This window comes from Neovison vison, chromosome 12, assembly GCF_020171115.1.
Source record: "Neovison vison isolate M4711 chromosome 12, ASM_NN_V1, whole genome shotgun sequence".
NCBI lineage: Eukaryota > Metazoa > Chordata > Mammalia > Carnivora > Mustelidae > Neogale > Neogale vison.
The window spans coordinates 19,113,330-19,130,588 of NC_058102.1; the positions used below are offsets into that span (position 1 = coordinate 19,113,330).

Consider the following 17,259-nt stretch of genomic DNA (forward strand, 5'->3'; position numbering starts at 1 on the left):
ATTTTAATTCTAAATGTCCTTGCTGGTAATTTATAATCTATAATTAACTACAGAAAATAGTTTTGAGGAGAAAGGGATTCTTTTCTCTGCTTTCTTCATGTGTATGTGTGTGTTTATGTGTGTTTATATAGTTTTGTGTTATAGCATTGTTGCAACCACTAGGGATTTGGAGTGAATCACTTTCCAAAATTATAGGTAAATACAGAATCTTGGCTTTTTCTTTCAGAGAAGGCAAATTCTTATGTGAAAACTACTCATCGTTCAGGAGAAATCACATTATTCCTTTATCTTCTCAAAGGCCCAGGTTTAGTCCTAAATTAAATATTATTCAGGAAATAATGGGAACATTGTTGAAGGGGCAGAAAGGAGTCACTTTTCTTTCTATTGTATATTCTAAAGGTCCATGTTTTTCAACTACTTCCAATCTGATCTACAGTATTCTAAAGGTCCATGTTTTTCAACTACTTCCAATCTGATCTACAGAGAGAGAGAATGGCTCCATAGATCAGAAAACAGAAACTTTCACATAGAACCAATTTGCAACTTTAGAAATTCTGAGGTCTCATTCTTGACCCAGCACAATCATAGCCTCAGTGCATCCAGCCTGCATTCCAGCATCCCCTACCCCTACTTCTATTAGAGATTGGGGATATTGGAAAAAACAATCCAATGCCTTTTTTTTTTTTTTTTAAACAAGTAGACAGAGAGGCAGGCAGAGAGAGAGAGAGACAGGGAAGCAGGCTCCCCGCTGAGCAGAGAGCCCAATGCAGAACTCGATCCCAGGACCCTGAGATCATGACCTGAGCCGAAGGCAGCGGCCTAACCCACTGAGCCACCCAGGCGCCCCAATCCAATGCCTTTTGTACCACTTTCCCCTTCCATAACCGTAAACTTCTAACTTCCTCAATTCACTCTGGCATACATACACTTCTGTTCCCATCGGATCATATGAAGTTACATACATTTATTTGAGTAGGCATGTATCACTATCTCTCTGGAAAGAAAGTGGTAATGATTTATACCATCCTACATGGCTTTTCTAATTAGTAAGGTCAGAATTTCTATAGGAAGGTGGGATGTTAAAAGCAAGACCTATGAAAGACTAAGCACGCATGATGGCAGTTCTTCTATCTGATAAAATAACCCCAAAGTTTCCACTGAGAGACCAAGAGATTTTACATCAAATCCAAACTGACCAAGTGGCCCATTCTTCTAAGATGAGATTCTTGTGCCAAAATTTTTTATAAAATTCTGTGTAGAATATATAAATGTTTATATGGGGCTTTCTGTCTGGCCAGATCCAGGAAGTCAAGTAATCAAAGACCAACTCAAAGACCCCTGCGATCTGCGAAAATACGATGTGCTCTTTTCACAGCTATAAATAACAATTATGACAAGACAAAAATTTCAAATGATTAGGTACAAGATTAGGTGCAGGTTGAGGGTTGGGTAAGGATTTCTGTTGACTGTTGTAGACTTGGAACTATGCAATATTTATGTCATGGTGTGAGTGTGGCATGTTTGAATAGTTCCAGGAGGCATTGTAGGACTAGAAAATAAGGAAAGCATAAATGAATTAATAAATATATAGCATTATTACTGTCACTTTGTCAATATTGGTTGACTTAGGCCACTGTTGGATGTTCTGGTCTTTCTGTAAATAATGACATTTATTTCCTTCTTCAAATGAATATTAGGATAGAGACAGAAGTGATTTTGGCACAATGAAGCAATTTTGATTTCTAAAAACTATATACATGCATGAATTGTTCTTGTGCCATTTTCTGTCTTGGAAAAGCTCCCCTGGCACCATGCATGTTTACTTTTATATGCTGAAAGGCTCCCATCAACCTCAAACAGATGCAAATCACTTTAACTTGTCATAGTGTTATTTTGTTCATCCTGAAAGTTCAGACAAGTCTTCCAAACTTCCAAAATTTCTCTCAATTCAGCGAGGAGGAAAATTTAGAACACAGAATTTGAGTGTTCTGCCCAGATGTGTCACACACACAAAGAATGAGTGGAGGAAGGCAACACCCTTTCCTACCAATCCTATGAACTCATCACTATGGCGTTGAAATGTACCAAAAGGTACAACCCTGGGCCTCACATCTCCTCAGAACATAGCAATATAAATCACTTTATACACTACTTTAAATATCCCAGCGTAAGTTATATGTCAGATGTATGGCATTTTGGAGGCTTGAGGAAAAAAAATAGTCAAATCTAGTTTTTAGGTAAAAATGTGCTGAAACTTTAGCACATATCAGTGAAATTGCTAGAATGTGGTGTTTCACTTTTAAAATACCAAGACATTTGAACCTTTTAGCAATTCCAAAATCAACTCCCTCTGGGGAAGATAGTGTGCTTAAACTTTTTTTTTTTTTTTAATTTAAAAATGTAACACAAACACAAACAGCTAACTAAACAAGCTGCCCATAAAATCAACAGTCTAAGCAGTCTGAACCCTGAAGTGTTTTACAACATCCTTCAAGACTATTAAAGGCAACATAAATACCTCTTGCCCACAAGGGAAAATACCCTTCAGCACTTTTTTTTTTCCTTTCTTCTTTTTTCCAGGCTTTTAAACAATTTTGGTAGTGATTTCTTACATCACAGAAATTTTTGAAGTAGAGTCAGGTGGTATCTTTTGAAGAGTAAGAAAGTTGCTAAATCTGGATAATCCATGAATAATTATGGGACAAATATAAATTCCCTAAATCCTAGGGATTCCTAGGGATGCACCAGTCTCTAGAAAAGAGAAGTATACATCTCGTATCCCAGCATTCAAGGGAGCCCTGAGCACTCAGTAAATAGGTTCCCTTTCTTCAGCCAGGGAAAGGCAGCACCCTCCTATGGGATATGCTTTGATACCAGTAACTATAAAAGGTCGGTGGGCAGTAAGAATAGCTGGTATTTATTAAGCACATGCCTGTGGTAAGGATTACAGTTAATTATTTCAGTTAATCTTCATCATTAGTATATAGGGTAAATATTAAAATTATCCCCATTGTAGAGGTTTAAAGGCTAAATGTCTTACCAAGGTCTTGCTCTAACTAATGGCCAGACCAGAATCTAAACTCAATGGACTCCAGCGTGTTAACCATGCACTGCACTCTCTTTTCTGCATTTTTTCACTGATACTTCTTGTACCATAACCCACCAACTGTAAGTCCCAAAATAGGAGGGGGCTCTGTGCTATTTGTCTCCATAAAGAGTATAGCTGGAAGTAGGAAGCCATGCAAGGGTTGCTATTTAAACTCTATTCTACTACTTCTATAGAAAAATTAAAACAATTTAGCCAGCTTTTCCAGGTTTGCTATGTTTGTTCAAAGCACCGTGCCTCTGGGGAGGATATAGAGGTGAAGGAAACATGTTACCTGCCCTCAAGGTCTTACTTTTCAGTGGGGAAACAAACATACAATTTACTCTACAACACATCAATGCTTTAACAAAGATAGAGGCAGAGTGGACTCTGATAGCACCGAAGCCTGAGCAAACTGGTGTTGCTAATAAAGAACTTCACAGAATGGATCAAAATCAAGGGCTCTTGAAAGAGTAGGCTCTCTCACATGCAGTTATGCCAGGTAAACGTGTAAGGGAGATCACCTGCACTCATAACAACATTATGAGGTGGGTGCTCTTATCCAACCCTTTCATTTTACAGAAGAGGAAACAGAGGAGAGAACAATGTAATGATTCTTAAGGTCCTTAATTCCTGTGTGGGGAGGTAGGATCCAAACTAGGTATGTAAGCCCAGGTCTTTGGGGAAACAGATGAGACAGGGTTAAATGAGTAGGAAATTATTAGGGGAAATACCCTTGTGAAAGAGGGGAGGAACTGGAAAGTCTGGGCAAGCCATCAGAACACAATGTAAGTCTGACCACAAGTGAAGAAGGACAGGCAGAGATAATGTTGGGTGAAGTGTCTTGGACTGCTGTACAGTCTAAGGAAACACTCAGAAAAGCCACTGGGTAGACCCTGAATCAAAAGATTGGCAATAGAAGAAATCTTGTGTTTTCCAGGAATGGGTCTACCTTATATCCCCACCATACTCAGTCTTGGCATTAGAGAAGATGCCAGCTCTGGGCCATTCACCATGGCCAGAGAAAAGGGTCTTATTGGGAAAAAATGGCCATTCCCACCATAACCAGAGAAAAGGTAGGATGAGGTAATTTCCAGAAAAAAAAAAAAGAAAGAGTCTAAGCAGAATGACATTACATTCAGTCTATATAAATTTTACTTTGTTGAAGAGGCAACTATCCCACCAGGAATATCCCACAAGTCTCTTGAAATGTGCACATTTGTCCTTTGGTTTTAAAAGTCACATCTCAAAGCACCAAGTTGTTCTTATGACACTTACTCTTTTGGCTCCCAGAGATGAAAGTCTGACCCAACTCTCCTGGAATTGGAACTTGTGATTCCCTGAAGTAAAGAGATAATCAAAGTTGATACTGAAACATCTAAATTGTCCTCCACAATTTCATGTGTCTCCAGACCAAACCAGCAAAATAGCTAAAGTACATCCACTGTATTATATATGTTTTTTTTGTGTGTGGTCTCTCTCTGTCAAATAAATAAATGAAATCTGTATTACATATGTTAATTGCTCTTCCCCCTCTGCCATTTTGCCCTTTTTAGGAGAAGGTCAATGCTGAGTTAGGACTTTATGCTATACAATAGGCTGCTAATATTCCATGCTGGACAGTATTTTCCTAGCATTTCTCACAGGGTGCCAGGCTTTTATTAGACTTTATGTCATATAATACTTACTTGTTTGGAGTAGTTGAGATGGAAACACAGTCTATTGAAAATGTCACTGCTTCCTCAATGAAATTTAAAGAGACTATTATCATCCTTCTTTTAGATACTGTTTCTCAGGCAAAATCTCATAAAGATAGGTGGGGCAAAAAGAAGGGCTTATAATATCCACAGGGTTAGCTTTTGCTAAATGAATAGTGTGCTACTAGATTCCTATCAATAATAATATAAATGGGTCCTAGCTCACTCTTGTGGTAAGGAATGGTACCTCTCCATAATTCAAAGTCTTGCCTTACCCTCTGAACAAAAATATACCACATCTGGGATCATGGGAAGCTTATAACACTGTTAATTATTATTATTGTTGGAAAGATATTTGGACCTTGAAGCACCTGATAATGTTTTATCTTTCGGGGAAACAATATGGTAGAATGGCTAACTGGTAAGTTCCAGAATCAGAAAAAAATTGGCTGTTTAGTTTTTCTAAGCTTCAGATTCCTTAAAGGTAAAATGAGCAAGACATAGTATCCATCTGCAAGAGAACTAGGAGAATTAAATAAGAAAAATATGTGCAATTAGCATATATAATATAGTGCTCAGCCCTGAGAGATAGAACTATCTTATTAAAATAATAAGTTATCTAATTATTAGTCCTAGGTCTATCAGTTTGTTCTTATGTGACCTCAAGCAAGTCACCAAATCTTAGCTACAGGGTGTCTGCAAATGTTAATCAAGTTATTGTGTTACTGCCATTGTTATTAGCTCTCAGTGATCTTTTTAATCAAAAAGTTTGTGGATTGCTTTCCTTTGTAAAGCCAGGAGCTAAGATAAGAGCCAAGAGACAATAGGAGAATGTGAATGTCATGTAATATCTCAGGGCATTTTCCAGCTTCCTAAATATCTGAGTATAATGTATATCACAAATTAAGATGTTCCAAAACTTTTTCCCTGATGAGTTGGTTAACGTTTCCTTCAGGATGATAAATTTTCTCAATCAACCTGAGTGAGCTAAAGGACCAACATTTTTTTAAAAATAATCTTACCTTCCCTGGTGTCAATAGGAAACAGTATTTACTCACTACTGTTTTCCTTTCAAAAATCTGCCTAGTTGCATACTAGAAACAGTTTCAGCTGGTTTGTTTGTCTTGGACAAGCTGTTGAAGTGAAAAGTTTTTGCTTGGCTGAATGTGGGACAGTTTCATAACCCTCAAGAAGTGCACTGAAGGTGGGTGCCAGCTCAGGCTACTTCTAACATGCCTCCACTTGCTGCCCATTGTCAAGGGTGGCCAGCGTAATTAAATTAAGACAATGAGCAAAGCAACAGATGCGACTGGGACCAAATCTCTGAGTGCTTTTGTTTTGTCACTGTCATTGTCTGCAACAAAGAAGTCACATGTGAGAGCCTGGGAAGGGAGCCAAATGCAAACCAGACAACATCCCAGCTGGGTTTGAACGGCCTCCACCTTACGCGTGTGTGCATGGGAACCATGCTACTTGGAGCAGACACTGCCCAAGTGAGTTTCTGCCCATGGCTTTGCTGCAAGGCCGAAACAGACTCAGAAGAAATACGCCAGAGGATCCCTGTGCTCAGACTGACACTTCACCTCTGCTTTGAGAGAAAAGAAGAATCTGTTGGGGGAAAGGATAAGATCCGTATGGTTGACCAATCTAACATCAATTCTTTTTGCTACAGCCCTCATGAACTTGAAGAGGGACGGAAATAAAGAAGATACCTGAACTTTTTCTTCTGTAAATCCAGAGATGTTTAAACTGGAGACTAAACAGTTTAGTTTCCATGTTTATATATTTAGACTGGAGATTAAAGATTGATCATTTTTTTAATTTGCTACTATTTCATTCTTGAGCATTTCTCTTAGTGTGCTCATTATCCAGATACTTAAAAACTTCTTTTTCTAAGCTGGTATGGATGTGAAAGAGAAAACAGAGCAAAATCAAATTTGCATATTTTTAGATCTGTTATTTAATTTGATTAGTAGTTTTCTAGAGAGGTGGTATCCATAATAATGACCATTTGGGGGTTTTGATGAGCCAAATACCATCTGCAGGGTCCATTGCATACTAAACAGAAAAGTTTCAAGGAGTTTGAGACAATAGTGATCCAAATCTGTAGCTCCATTTTTTTTTTTCTTCCATTTTTCAGGAGAACTCCTTTAAGAATGCAGAATAACGTGTAAGATTAGGAATGTAAATTTACCGGTAGCTTAACAGGGATGCTTTATATAGTTACAAATGCATGTTAAGTGGACTTGGTAAAATTGTATGATATCTGGGGGAAAAGTGCCAGTATTTTAAACAGATGCATTTCAAGCTATCCTATACAAATGCCAAACTTCTTCCCACAAGTTTTCAATGGTCACTGAGTTAGTTACTCTAATAAACATATTTACACAGTAACACTATCTTCTTTCTATTTAGTCAGTACAGGATATTAACCATCAACTTATAAAGTACTAACTAGCTTTTTTGAAGAACTTGATGATAACTCCAACATTTCACGCAGAGATGAAAAATACATGTAAGAAATATTACCAAATCCCAATGGGCCTCCGCCAGTAGGTATTATTTCCAGGGACCATAGTTGATTCTGTCCCAGCTTCTCACACCCTGCAGGCTCAGGTCTGAACATTTTTCCAAAGCCCCTTACAATGACCTATAAGTTCCTAAGAATGATTGGGTTGAGATGTCATTACCTCAGCCAGAAGGAATAATTTGGAGATTCCAGACACCATAGTGAAAACTCTTGTTTTTGGTCATGATGAAAACATGTCTGGGAGAAAGCGATATTGGGGATTCTTGAACTTCATTCTGTACCAATAATGATTCATTGTGTCCTCCAGTAAGGGCCTCCTGGCTAGAGGTAAAACCAAGAGAAAAAGCACCTTATGTTCATGCATACAGATACCATTTCCTCCTGTATTTAATCCACATCTTCTTATTTGTATAAATACACTTTTCTATTTAAATATATTCAAGTATAAAATAATAACTATAGGAAAAGTATAAGGACATTATTAGATAGTAATTATAGTCATTTAATTCATTCTATAGCTATTTATTGAGCAACTGCAATATTCCAGGCTTTGTTTTAGACACAGGGATGTAACAGTGAAGAGACAGATGGGTCTCTAATATATAGGGCTTCTATTCTAAGCAAAACTCAATATTCCTTGGATGGTAACAGCAATGCTTGCAGATAAATGAATGGTAGCACCAAAACAAGGAACCCAGAGTTTCTAGTCCAGGAATGGTTTCTAATGAAGATGAAATAATAATAAGAATGATTTAATAATATTAATAATAATAAAAATAAATTGTTAATACTTATGTAGTGCTTACCATGTGCCAAACCCATTATAAATCTTTTGGGGTATTAATTCTTTAATTCTTAATCCTATAAGGTAGGAACTATTATTATGCTAGTTAATAGTTGAAATTGAGACACAAGAGATTGCCATTTGCACAAGTTCACGTAACTAAAACTGAATGAGTCAGAATTTGAACCCAGCTCAGTATATCTGTGATTTACAGATTCTAAGTCAATTATAAAACATCCCAATCTTTTACTTCTAAAACTCTCCCTCTCTCCATAGGAAGAAAAGAAAAAAATGAAAAATGTCTCCTTTTTACAAAAATTAAACCTCCCAAAATGCACTAAAACAACAGAGGATGATCCCAGAATGTGTTGTGGGTTTTTTTTTCCCCCTCTTAGTAGGAAAAGATGCCACAGGCCAGAATTCTGGATTTTTCAGAGTCTCCTTCTGGTCAACAAATCTGTGATAGCGGCGGGTGAATAGAAACACACTTCTGTGTGATTATAAGACAATCTCTAGTCCCCATGACACCAAGGGTACATAAAAGTAGCCTAACTTTCACTAAACTGAAAACTAAAGGCCTATTTACATATGTCTTTCTTAGAAACAAACAAACAAAAAAAAAAACTGGCCCAAGCTCTCTGTGAGATTGACTGATGAGGCATACTATGAAAGGTTAAGACCCAGTGTTAGAAATGGATGGGGAGGGCACATAAAACTTCATCCAGTTAATGTCACTTTTTCTCCCTTATTTTTAGGAAGTACATTTGAAGAACGCAAGTAGAGGGAGTGCAGGAAACAAGAACTACAGAATGTAGGAAGACTTTCCTGTTTTGTGAAGAATGACATACCACCGGCAGGATCATTTGCTCTGTAGGAGTTACCTGATAAACACCAGAAGACCTACCAAAAAAATAAGTTTGATAACATTTCAAAAGATGGGCATTCCCCCCAATGAAATACGCAAGTAAACATTCCAGCATTGTCTTTAGGAGTGATTGTTAAAAGCTTTGCACCTTGCAGCAATGGTCCTGGAGTTGGTAGATTGCTGTTGATCCTTTATCAATAATGTTCTATAGAGAAAAATATATATATAAATATATCTTAGTCCCTGCCTCCCAAGAGCCACAAATGCATGGGCGTTGTATAGATCCAGTTGCACTAAATTTGTTTCTGAGTCTTGGCTGCTGGAGCCATTCATTCAGCAGTCTTGTCTAAGTGGTTTATTCTTTTCTTTTTCTTTTTTTTTTTTTTAATTTGCACTTCTTACTACGCAACACAGGCCATTTGTTTTACAGTGTCTGGTAATCTTGTTTGTTTATCTCTACCCTCCACTTCGTCATCTCTATATTTGCCAAATTTGGCCTCCTCAAGAGCAACAACAAGCAGTCAAGTAGCACACCCAAAAGATTTTAACCCAAAATATTCCATCTGTGGCATCTGTACCAAATATAAGTTGGATCATTTATTTTAGACACAAAGCTTTATTTTTCCACATCTTGCTAAAAAAAATGCAAGTAGTTGCAATTTTGAGGCCAATCATTTTTAGGCATATGTTTTAAGCATAGAAAGTCTCAAACTCTCAACAGTTCTTTCAAATGATGAGTTAGTGTGCAACGTGATTGGTAACTTTTCTCTTTTTATTTTTTCCATATAGAGCACTATGTAAATTTAGCATATCAAGAATACAGGATATATCACAAACAGTATGTAAAACTCTGTTTTTTAGTACAATGGTGCTATTTTGTAGTTTGTTATACGAAAGAGTCTGGCCAAAACGGTAAAAGGTGAAAGCAAAACAAAAGAAGCCTGGAGCCGAAGAGGACCCAAAGGGGAAGGGTCCTAAAAATCCATCCACTTGGGAAAGAAGGCAAAGTTCCCCAATGATGCCTTCCAAGAAAAAACTTAAGACACCAAGTCTGCTAATGCAAATTTGATTGGGGAGTCCAGAGAGGAGTGGAAGAAACAGAAGGCTAGGAATTTAATAGTCCTGGCTTTTATTTCTCACTGAAGGAACAAACATCCGCTGACTCTGTCACAGACTCACCACTAGTGACTTTGGGCAAGTCACTTCACCTCTCTGTGCCTCAGTTTCCTCATCTACAAAATGGGGGCAAAACGCCATCTACCTACCTCACAGGGGTGGTATGAAGATGACAAAGATAAAGCTCCAGATTTTATCCTGGATTGCTAGAAGGGCACAAGGGCAGAGCCCTTCAGTTTCTGGGTTGCAAAGAATTATAGAAACAACCCATTTATGGCATAGCTAGGAAACTGATCAGCCAAATGTTCCTGACATGCTAATTCTTGTCAATGTAGCTATCCTGCTAACTATTCAACTATCCTAGTTAAAAGCTGCCAGCTCCATCTCTTTCAAAACCCTTTCAAAATGAGTAAGAAATATCCGATTTACAATTTGCTCTGAATTCTGCACTTGGATTTGTGAATACAAAGTGCAAAGAGAAAAAGGAAAAGAAGAAAAAGGAAAAAAAAAAAAGATTTCCACCAGTGAAAGAGCGACTATGCCATCTGTTAGCACTCACTGACTCTTCCAGGCAGTTACTAGTAACCTAGTAATACTTCTTGTAATATTATAAAGGATACTTTATTCATTTTGAACAATATAGTTCTCTTTCTCTTTCCCAAATTCTCTTTGGGCAATCTGAAAAAAAATGGCCCAAGATTTCAAATATTGAAATAATATCTAATTCTAAATAATCACTTTCTTTAATAAACTTTGCTCTCACCCTTAGCTATATTTACATATTCATTTTTTAAAATTTTTGTTAAAATATATTTGACTAGAGTTGCTAACTGAGAGGCAAAATTTTCCTTTAGAACTAGAAATTTTCCCTTATGTCTGCTTACCAGAGTGACCCCTGGCCCTCTGCAGATGCATCTTATCCATTTAACTGAAAATTGATATCAGGAAAATCCAACAGTGAGGACAGGCCCATTGTGACCTAGAAAATGTTTCCCATCTACATACTAAGGTTTTCTTATTAAAACAATGAATCATCCATCATTCACGTCTTTTTATCTGCCTTCAAACATTTTGGTGAAAAGCAACCAGGCCTGATTACTTCATGCAAATTGTATTTCTTTATTCTTGGAAATTGTGCATGGAAAACAAAAATAACATCTTTAGTTTTCATCCCACTGGTTCACCTCAAGGTTCAGAAACCAGAAAAAGTCTAAGACTTCCTGGATCTTCAAACATATGCAAAAAGAAGCCCTATGTGGTGGGTCCCCCTGCTCAGCCAGTAAGTGCTTAAACCCTCAGATCCTCAGCATTACTTGAATTGAGCACCTCTGGCACGCTGAGCAATGTTGTAATCACTACACACAAATGTAAAAGAAACAGGAAGTCATTTTGCCCTTTATCTGTTTTCAGACCCGTTGTGTTCTGTGGATTTAGATGCAGGACCTCCCTTTCCAAAATGACAGTCATTCTGCTTTTTATTTCTTGTTCTTCATGTATACCTTCTAAAATTACTGTCTCCCAGCAACACTTTACATGCAATCCTCTGCAGACCTATGGGTTTCCAGACACAGCTGGATATAGTAATTCTAAGAATATCTATGACTTATTTGATTCATTTAATAATTCTATTCACAGCCAAAATCACCCTAGTGAGGAAAGCTTAAATATACAAAACTATATTATTTTTAATTTTTTCTGACACATAATCCTCTCCAACTGTATTATAAATCAATGAATAAAAATTAACTAATTATACTAACTCACTATCTAATTTTTAAATGCACCAAAACTAGAAGACAGATCAATGTAAAACTTCAGAAGTCAGTTGATCTACACACTACAGCGGAATGACCCGGGACCGATAGAAAGGAGCACCTAAAATTTCATATCTCAAAACTTTTATAACCTTTGCTTTGGATTTTTCAAATGAGGCAATTTCAAAAGCTTTATGAAAAAGCTGTAAATATCAGTGAGAATGAGCTTTCAGCTTACAGGCTTAGTTCTAATTTAACTGACAAAACTGAATGCCTAGATCAAATTTTGGTTCCCAGTTCCCCAAATAACATCACAGTATCTTTTGAACATTTTAAGGTGAGGAGGCTCCACTGAAAAAGTAAATGTATCCTTCCATCAGAATCCATTCTTCTAGAAATAAAAACTTGCAACACCCCCACACACAACCACCACATGCACAAGCACGTGCACACACACATTTGATTTAAGAGAGCAATGGAATACCAAGAAGAAATCACTTCCCTGAAAAAACTTACCAGGAAAAAAAAAAAAAAAGCCTGGCTTCCCTTGGGAATCCATCCCCTTCTTGGAATGTCAATGTTTGTGTAGATGAAACCATCTCACGCACTGTGGCTCCAGGGTTTCTGTTACTAGTTTATGCACTTGGAAGACTTCTTAAATGAAAGATGTAGCACATCTTGCTTTCCCATTTATTGTTTGGCCAGCTATGCCACTGTGGTGCTATTGTTTCTTTAAGAAAGTACTTGACTAAAAAAAAAGAAAAAAAAAAAGAAAAAAAGAAAATAAAAGAAAAAAAGAAAGCATAGACATATTTTTTTAAAGTATGAAAACAACAATTCTATAGATAGATGGCTTAATAAAATAGCATGAGGTCTAGTTACCACCACCTTTCAACTTTTTATCACTCACAAGTAGAGTACTGTTCACCAAATTGTGAGTTTGGGAGTGTAGGGACAGAAAATGGAATTTTTGTAAAGTCAGAAGGCTCTGTTATTCTGCTGGCTCTCAAACTCAGCAAAATTAGCAATATGTTATCCAGTCTGAACACCTCAATCAAGAGCATGGAGTATACATAGGGGAAAAAAAAAAAAGGACCTTATAGGCAAACGGCAGAACAAAACATGATAAAGTTACTTATTGATTTTTGTGCTCTCTGCTCTAAAACAGATAATTTAGCAATGGAGAAAATAAAAACAAAGAGAAACAATGCATAGATTAAATCTGCTAAAAATAGCTTCTGCCACATCCCCCTTAAGTCATTCTTTGGCATTTACTGGTTTATAGACAATACTCTCCCTTCAACTAAACATCTCAGAGCAGTAGCTCTCATAAAAAGCAATCACTGATCTCATTGGGAAGTGTTGGAAAGTATTTCCTTACGAGATGGGGGTTATCTACTGATAAGGAAAGAGAAGAATTTATGAGAAATCGTTGAAAGAGATGGCTAACAATCTGTGAAGATTTTTTGTTTTTATTTTTGTTTTGGGGTTTTTTTTCTGTTTTTTACTTTATACAGTCTTTATGAATATCTTAATGTTCAAAAATGACTTGGTTCTTTCTTCTTTTTTTATATTGGAATGAGGGATGATAAGTTAAACCCACATAGACTCTTTAAAACTATAGGCTAGATAGAAGTGTATGTTTGACTTGTTGAAGCTATAATCAGACTATTTAAAATGTTTTCCCTATTTTTAATCTTTAAAGAGTGTACTAATTTATTAGAGACAGGTCATGTTTGGCTCTCTTCATAAAAAAGAGCAAGCTCATTCGAATCACCTGGGCTTTCCCATCAATGTTTTCAAAAGATGAATCTGATTTATCCATCATTATGGTATCATTCATTTTAAAAATTTTTAATAGAAGAATTGTGGTTCTTTATGCCCCTCTCTTGCAATGATCATGAAGTTCAGAATATGAGGGAGCTAAAAACAAGAGGAAAAATTTGTTGATTCTTTGTTTTTGGTTAGTTTCAATGCTAGTGTTTAATCCTATAGTACATATTTGCTTATTGCTATTTTAATATTCTAAAAGACTTTCCTATTAGGTGTTAGAAACTGATACATAGATATTTGTGCGATTTCTATTTAAAAAAAAAAAGGGAGATGAGAGGACTGTCTGAAACTTTAAAATGCATATGATACAGGATAAAGATACCAATTGAAATAACCAAGTCCTATCTAGAGCAACACTTTTTTGGGGAAACCTCTCATATATAAGACAGAGGCCCAGGGAGTTTTTGAAACTGTCTCTATTCCTCCAAGTGCTTATTCATTTAGTATTTGCCTCAAAATTTTATGGAAGGATGACCAAACTTAAACCCTGGAATTAAAGGGACCTCTTTAAAATATATATATTTCACATGTTCCCTCCTAATTTATGATGACACATTGATCTTAAACATGGTCCCTCTTTCTCCCCATTCTTCAGCTGTCATTGGTAGGGTCTGAAGAAAAAAAAAAAATTGTTAACTTTAAAAGAGGATCACAAAAGTCCAAATGTTATTGCCCAATTGAAATGGGAGTTTAGATGGAGAAAGTTTCCCGTACTTAATCCCTATTGAATCACCTGACACCTTCAGAATAACCTTTTGCAAGCCTCAGAATCTGCCTTTTATTTAATTGCCCAGGCCTACTGCATCCTAAAGGTAAATATTATTCATTTTCTTTTGGCCAAAATGGACTGATATAAAAATAGGAAAAATAAAAAAACTCAAAAATCCCTTCCAAGTCACCCACTGGCCCCATTTACCTACCCAGAGCAAAGTCACTTCTGTTAATCCCTTAATCTGATTTTGTTTGGCTATTTATCTTGTACCTGCTGCTAAACACACTGCAGGAGGGACTCTGAAACCTTAAACTGTCTACTCACATCTCTTATCTGTGTCTGTGTATCATTAAATGTCTATTCAAAAAATTAAAAACTTTCAAACACCATGCAGCTTGTATTCAGTTTACATAAAGGCCCCAAACACCATGTTAGATCTCCTGTTACTAAGAGTTAATGAACAATGAGAACTGGGATTACAACATGTGTTTTGCTTCATATGGTTTTATCACACTTACAGGCCAAGTGTGATAAATACACTTACAGACACTGAATCTTTCCCTGCTACTTTGAAACCAGAAAATAATGATTGGTCATTCGTTATCTGTCTTAGTTCAAAAGCATTTTTTTTATTAAATTAATTCTGTATTTGAAATCATTATTCATTTATGGCAGAGGAATATCAATCCTAATGATTTCTAAAACTGTAACTAACTGAATCATTATCTTACATTTACTGTTAAGTAAGCATATTTGGAAAAATGTATGGCTAGAGCGTCATAATAAAATGATATATCTTTCTTTAGTAATTACATTAAAATTAATCATGTTTGATTAATTAGTTCTTTTGGACAATGTTGGTGTAATGTGTCATTCCTTAAGAATTCTGTTGTTACGTAGCATTTTTATTAATTGAGGTCACTGCAACAAATAAACAAGAAAACTTACCCAGAAAAATAAAACTAATCATACACCAGAATGGAGATATCTTATAGAATTTACATATTATATTTAAAAATAAATGTTTCAAAGAGCTTGTACAAACTATGTAAGAGATGTATGAATTGTACGATATATGTATTAACAATAAAGCAGGTGTAATTAACTGATCCCACTCACTGTAACCCAACAGTGAGTTATAATCCATGACACAAAGGGTCTGGGAAAAGATTTTCTATCAAACAGGGCACATAATACACAAGTAGCATTCAATATTCACCCATATTGTGAGATTCCATAAGAATGTGGTCTCTTAGCCCTGAGTTTTTATTTCAATAAATCTCGCTAAATCTTTGCTGAATATCAAACTCACAACAGCATTTGTAGAAGCACAGGGTGGAAGAAGCACTTTCTTGTTTGAAAGTATTTTGTCCTATTTTCCTTTTCTTAAAACTTCCATGAAGTATTTGAAAAGTTACCTGAATGTAAAAAAGGCTCAGGAGACTTGTACTTGATTTTAAGGAATTACTAACAATACCAGTTCATTATTTTCCCACGTGCATCTCACCAGGACTCCCGTAACTCCCTCAGAGTTACCGCAGCTCTCCTTAACCTTATCCTCTAGCCCTCCTTGTCCTGTTTGTGCTCAACATCTTGCTGCCTATGGCCATGAGCTTCTAACTGCACTGCTTCTCTCCCTAGACAATACTTTTCTCCCTTTGGCCACACTAGGCTAAATTGGGTGCAGTCTTTACGTGACAAAAATTGGCTGCTAATGTCAAACATCACTATTAACTAAACTTCATTGAGGAATTTTGGCTGCTCATGTGCCTCTTGTCATTTTAGTAAGCCTCCTTCCTCCCCTCAGCAAACTGTCCCTGGAATTACTTCCTATCCAACTCTCCATCCTCTCCCTTAGAAAGAACTTGCAGGGAGTAATGGGGGTTAGGTGACTTGGGTGGCTCAGGCAGTTAAGCATCTAACTCTTGGTTTCAACTCAGGGCATGATCTCAGGGTTTTTAAATCAAGCGCTCGGTGGGGCTCTTCACTGGACGTGGAGCCTGCTTAAGATTCTCTCTCTCCCTGTCCCTCTATCCCTCCCCCTTCCTAAAAATAAAGACATGCAAGGAAATCTATTTTGTTCTCCTGCAGAGCAATCTTGACCAACCCAGATTTACCCATGATGGGAGTGGGGGCAGGACCTGCTCACTTTTTATTACTGAATATGCCCCAAAGATTATTTTTCCTAAAGAGAAAAGCAATTCTGTCCCTAAGAGGAATTCTGTCTTCCTTCTTTCATCTAAGTCAAATTGCAGCCTCTTTTAAAAAAATATTTTTTCCTTCCTATAAGGTCTATATGAGTGGTGATTATGACCGCCCCAACAATAACGGTTAATACAGCTGATTAATAATATTCAATTTGGGGTGACTGGATGGCTCAGTTGGTTATACATGTGATTCTTGATTTCGACTCAGGTCATGATCTCAGGTTGTGAGATTGAGCCCATGTCAGGCTTCATGCTGAACATGGAGCCTGCTTAAGATCCTCTCTCCTTCTCCCTCTGCCCCTTCCCATGGAAAACAAAACAAAACAAAACAAATAAAATAAAAATAGTATTCATATTTGCTGAGTACTTACTAGGGGTTAGTCACTATGCCAAGTGGTTTACCTCTATTATCTTACTGGTCTTTATAAAAATTATCTGAGTCAGGCACTACTATGAACCCTATTTTACAGGTGAGGAAATGGAGATTCAAAGACATTATATAATTTGCTAAAGGTCACAGATAGGCAGGATGGGCTTGAATCTGCGTTTAAGGACATCAAACCTGTGTTTTTACTACTTTGCCTTTTCATGCCCCAATCCAGACACAAGGACAGATACATTCCTATTAAAATGTGTTTTTATATGGTATAGGCAGAAATACAGGTAATTGCACCTT

At 36.7% G+C, this 17,259-nt stretch overlaps 1 protein-coding gene across 2 annotated transcripts in view; it reads left to right on the forward strand.

Annotated features, from left to right (window-relative positions):
* IGF1 (insulin like growth factor 1) overlaps window positions 1-15,228 on the forward strand; it is a 77,421-nt gene extending 62,193 nt beyond the window's left edge. For both annotated transcript variants that reach the window (XM_044227608.1, XM_044227609.1), the window contains exon 4: window positions 8,852-15,228. In XM_044227608.1, coding sequence (XP_044083543.1) covers window positions 8,852-8,911 — 60 coding nt within the window. In that variant the 3' untranslated portion in view covers window positions 8,912-15,228. The remainder of the gene's footprint in view (window positions 1-8,851) is intronic.
* The last annotated feature ends 2,031 nt before the right edge of the window (window positions 15,229-17,259 follow it).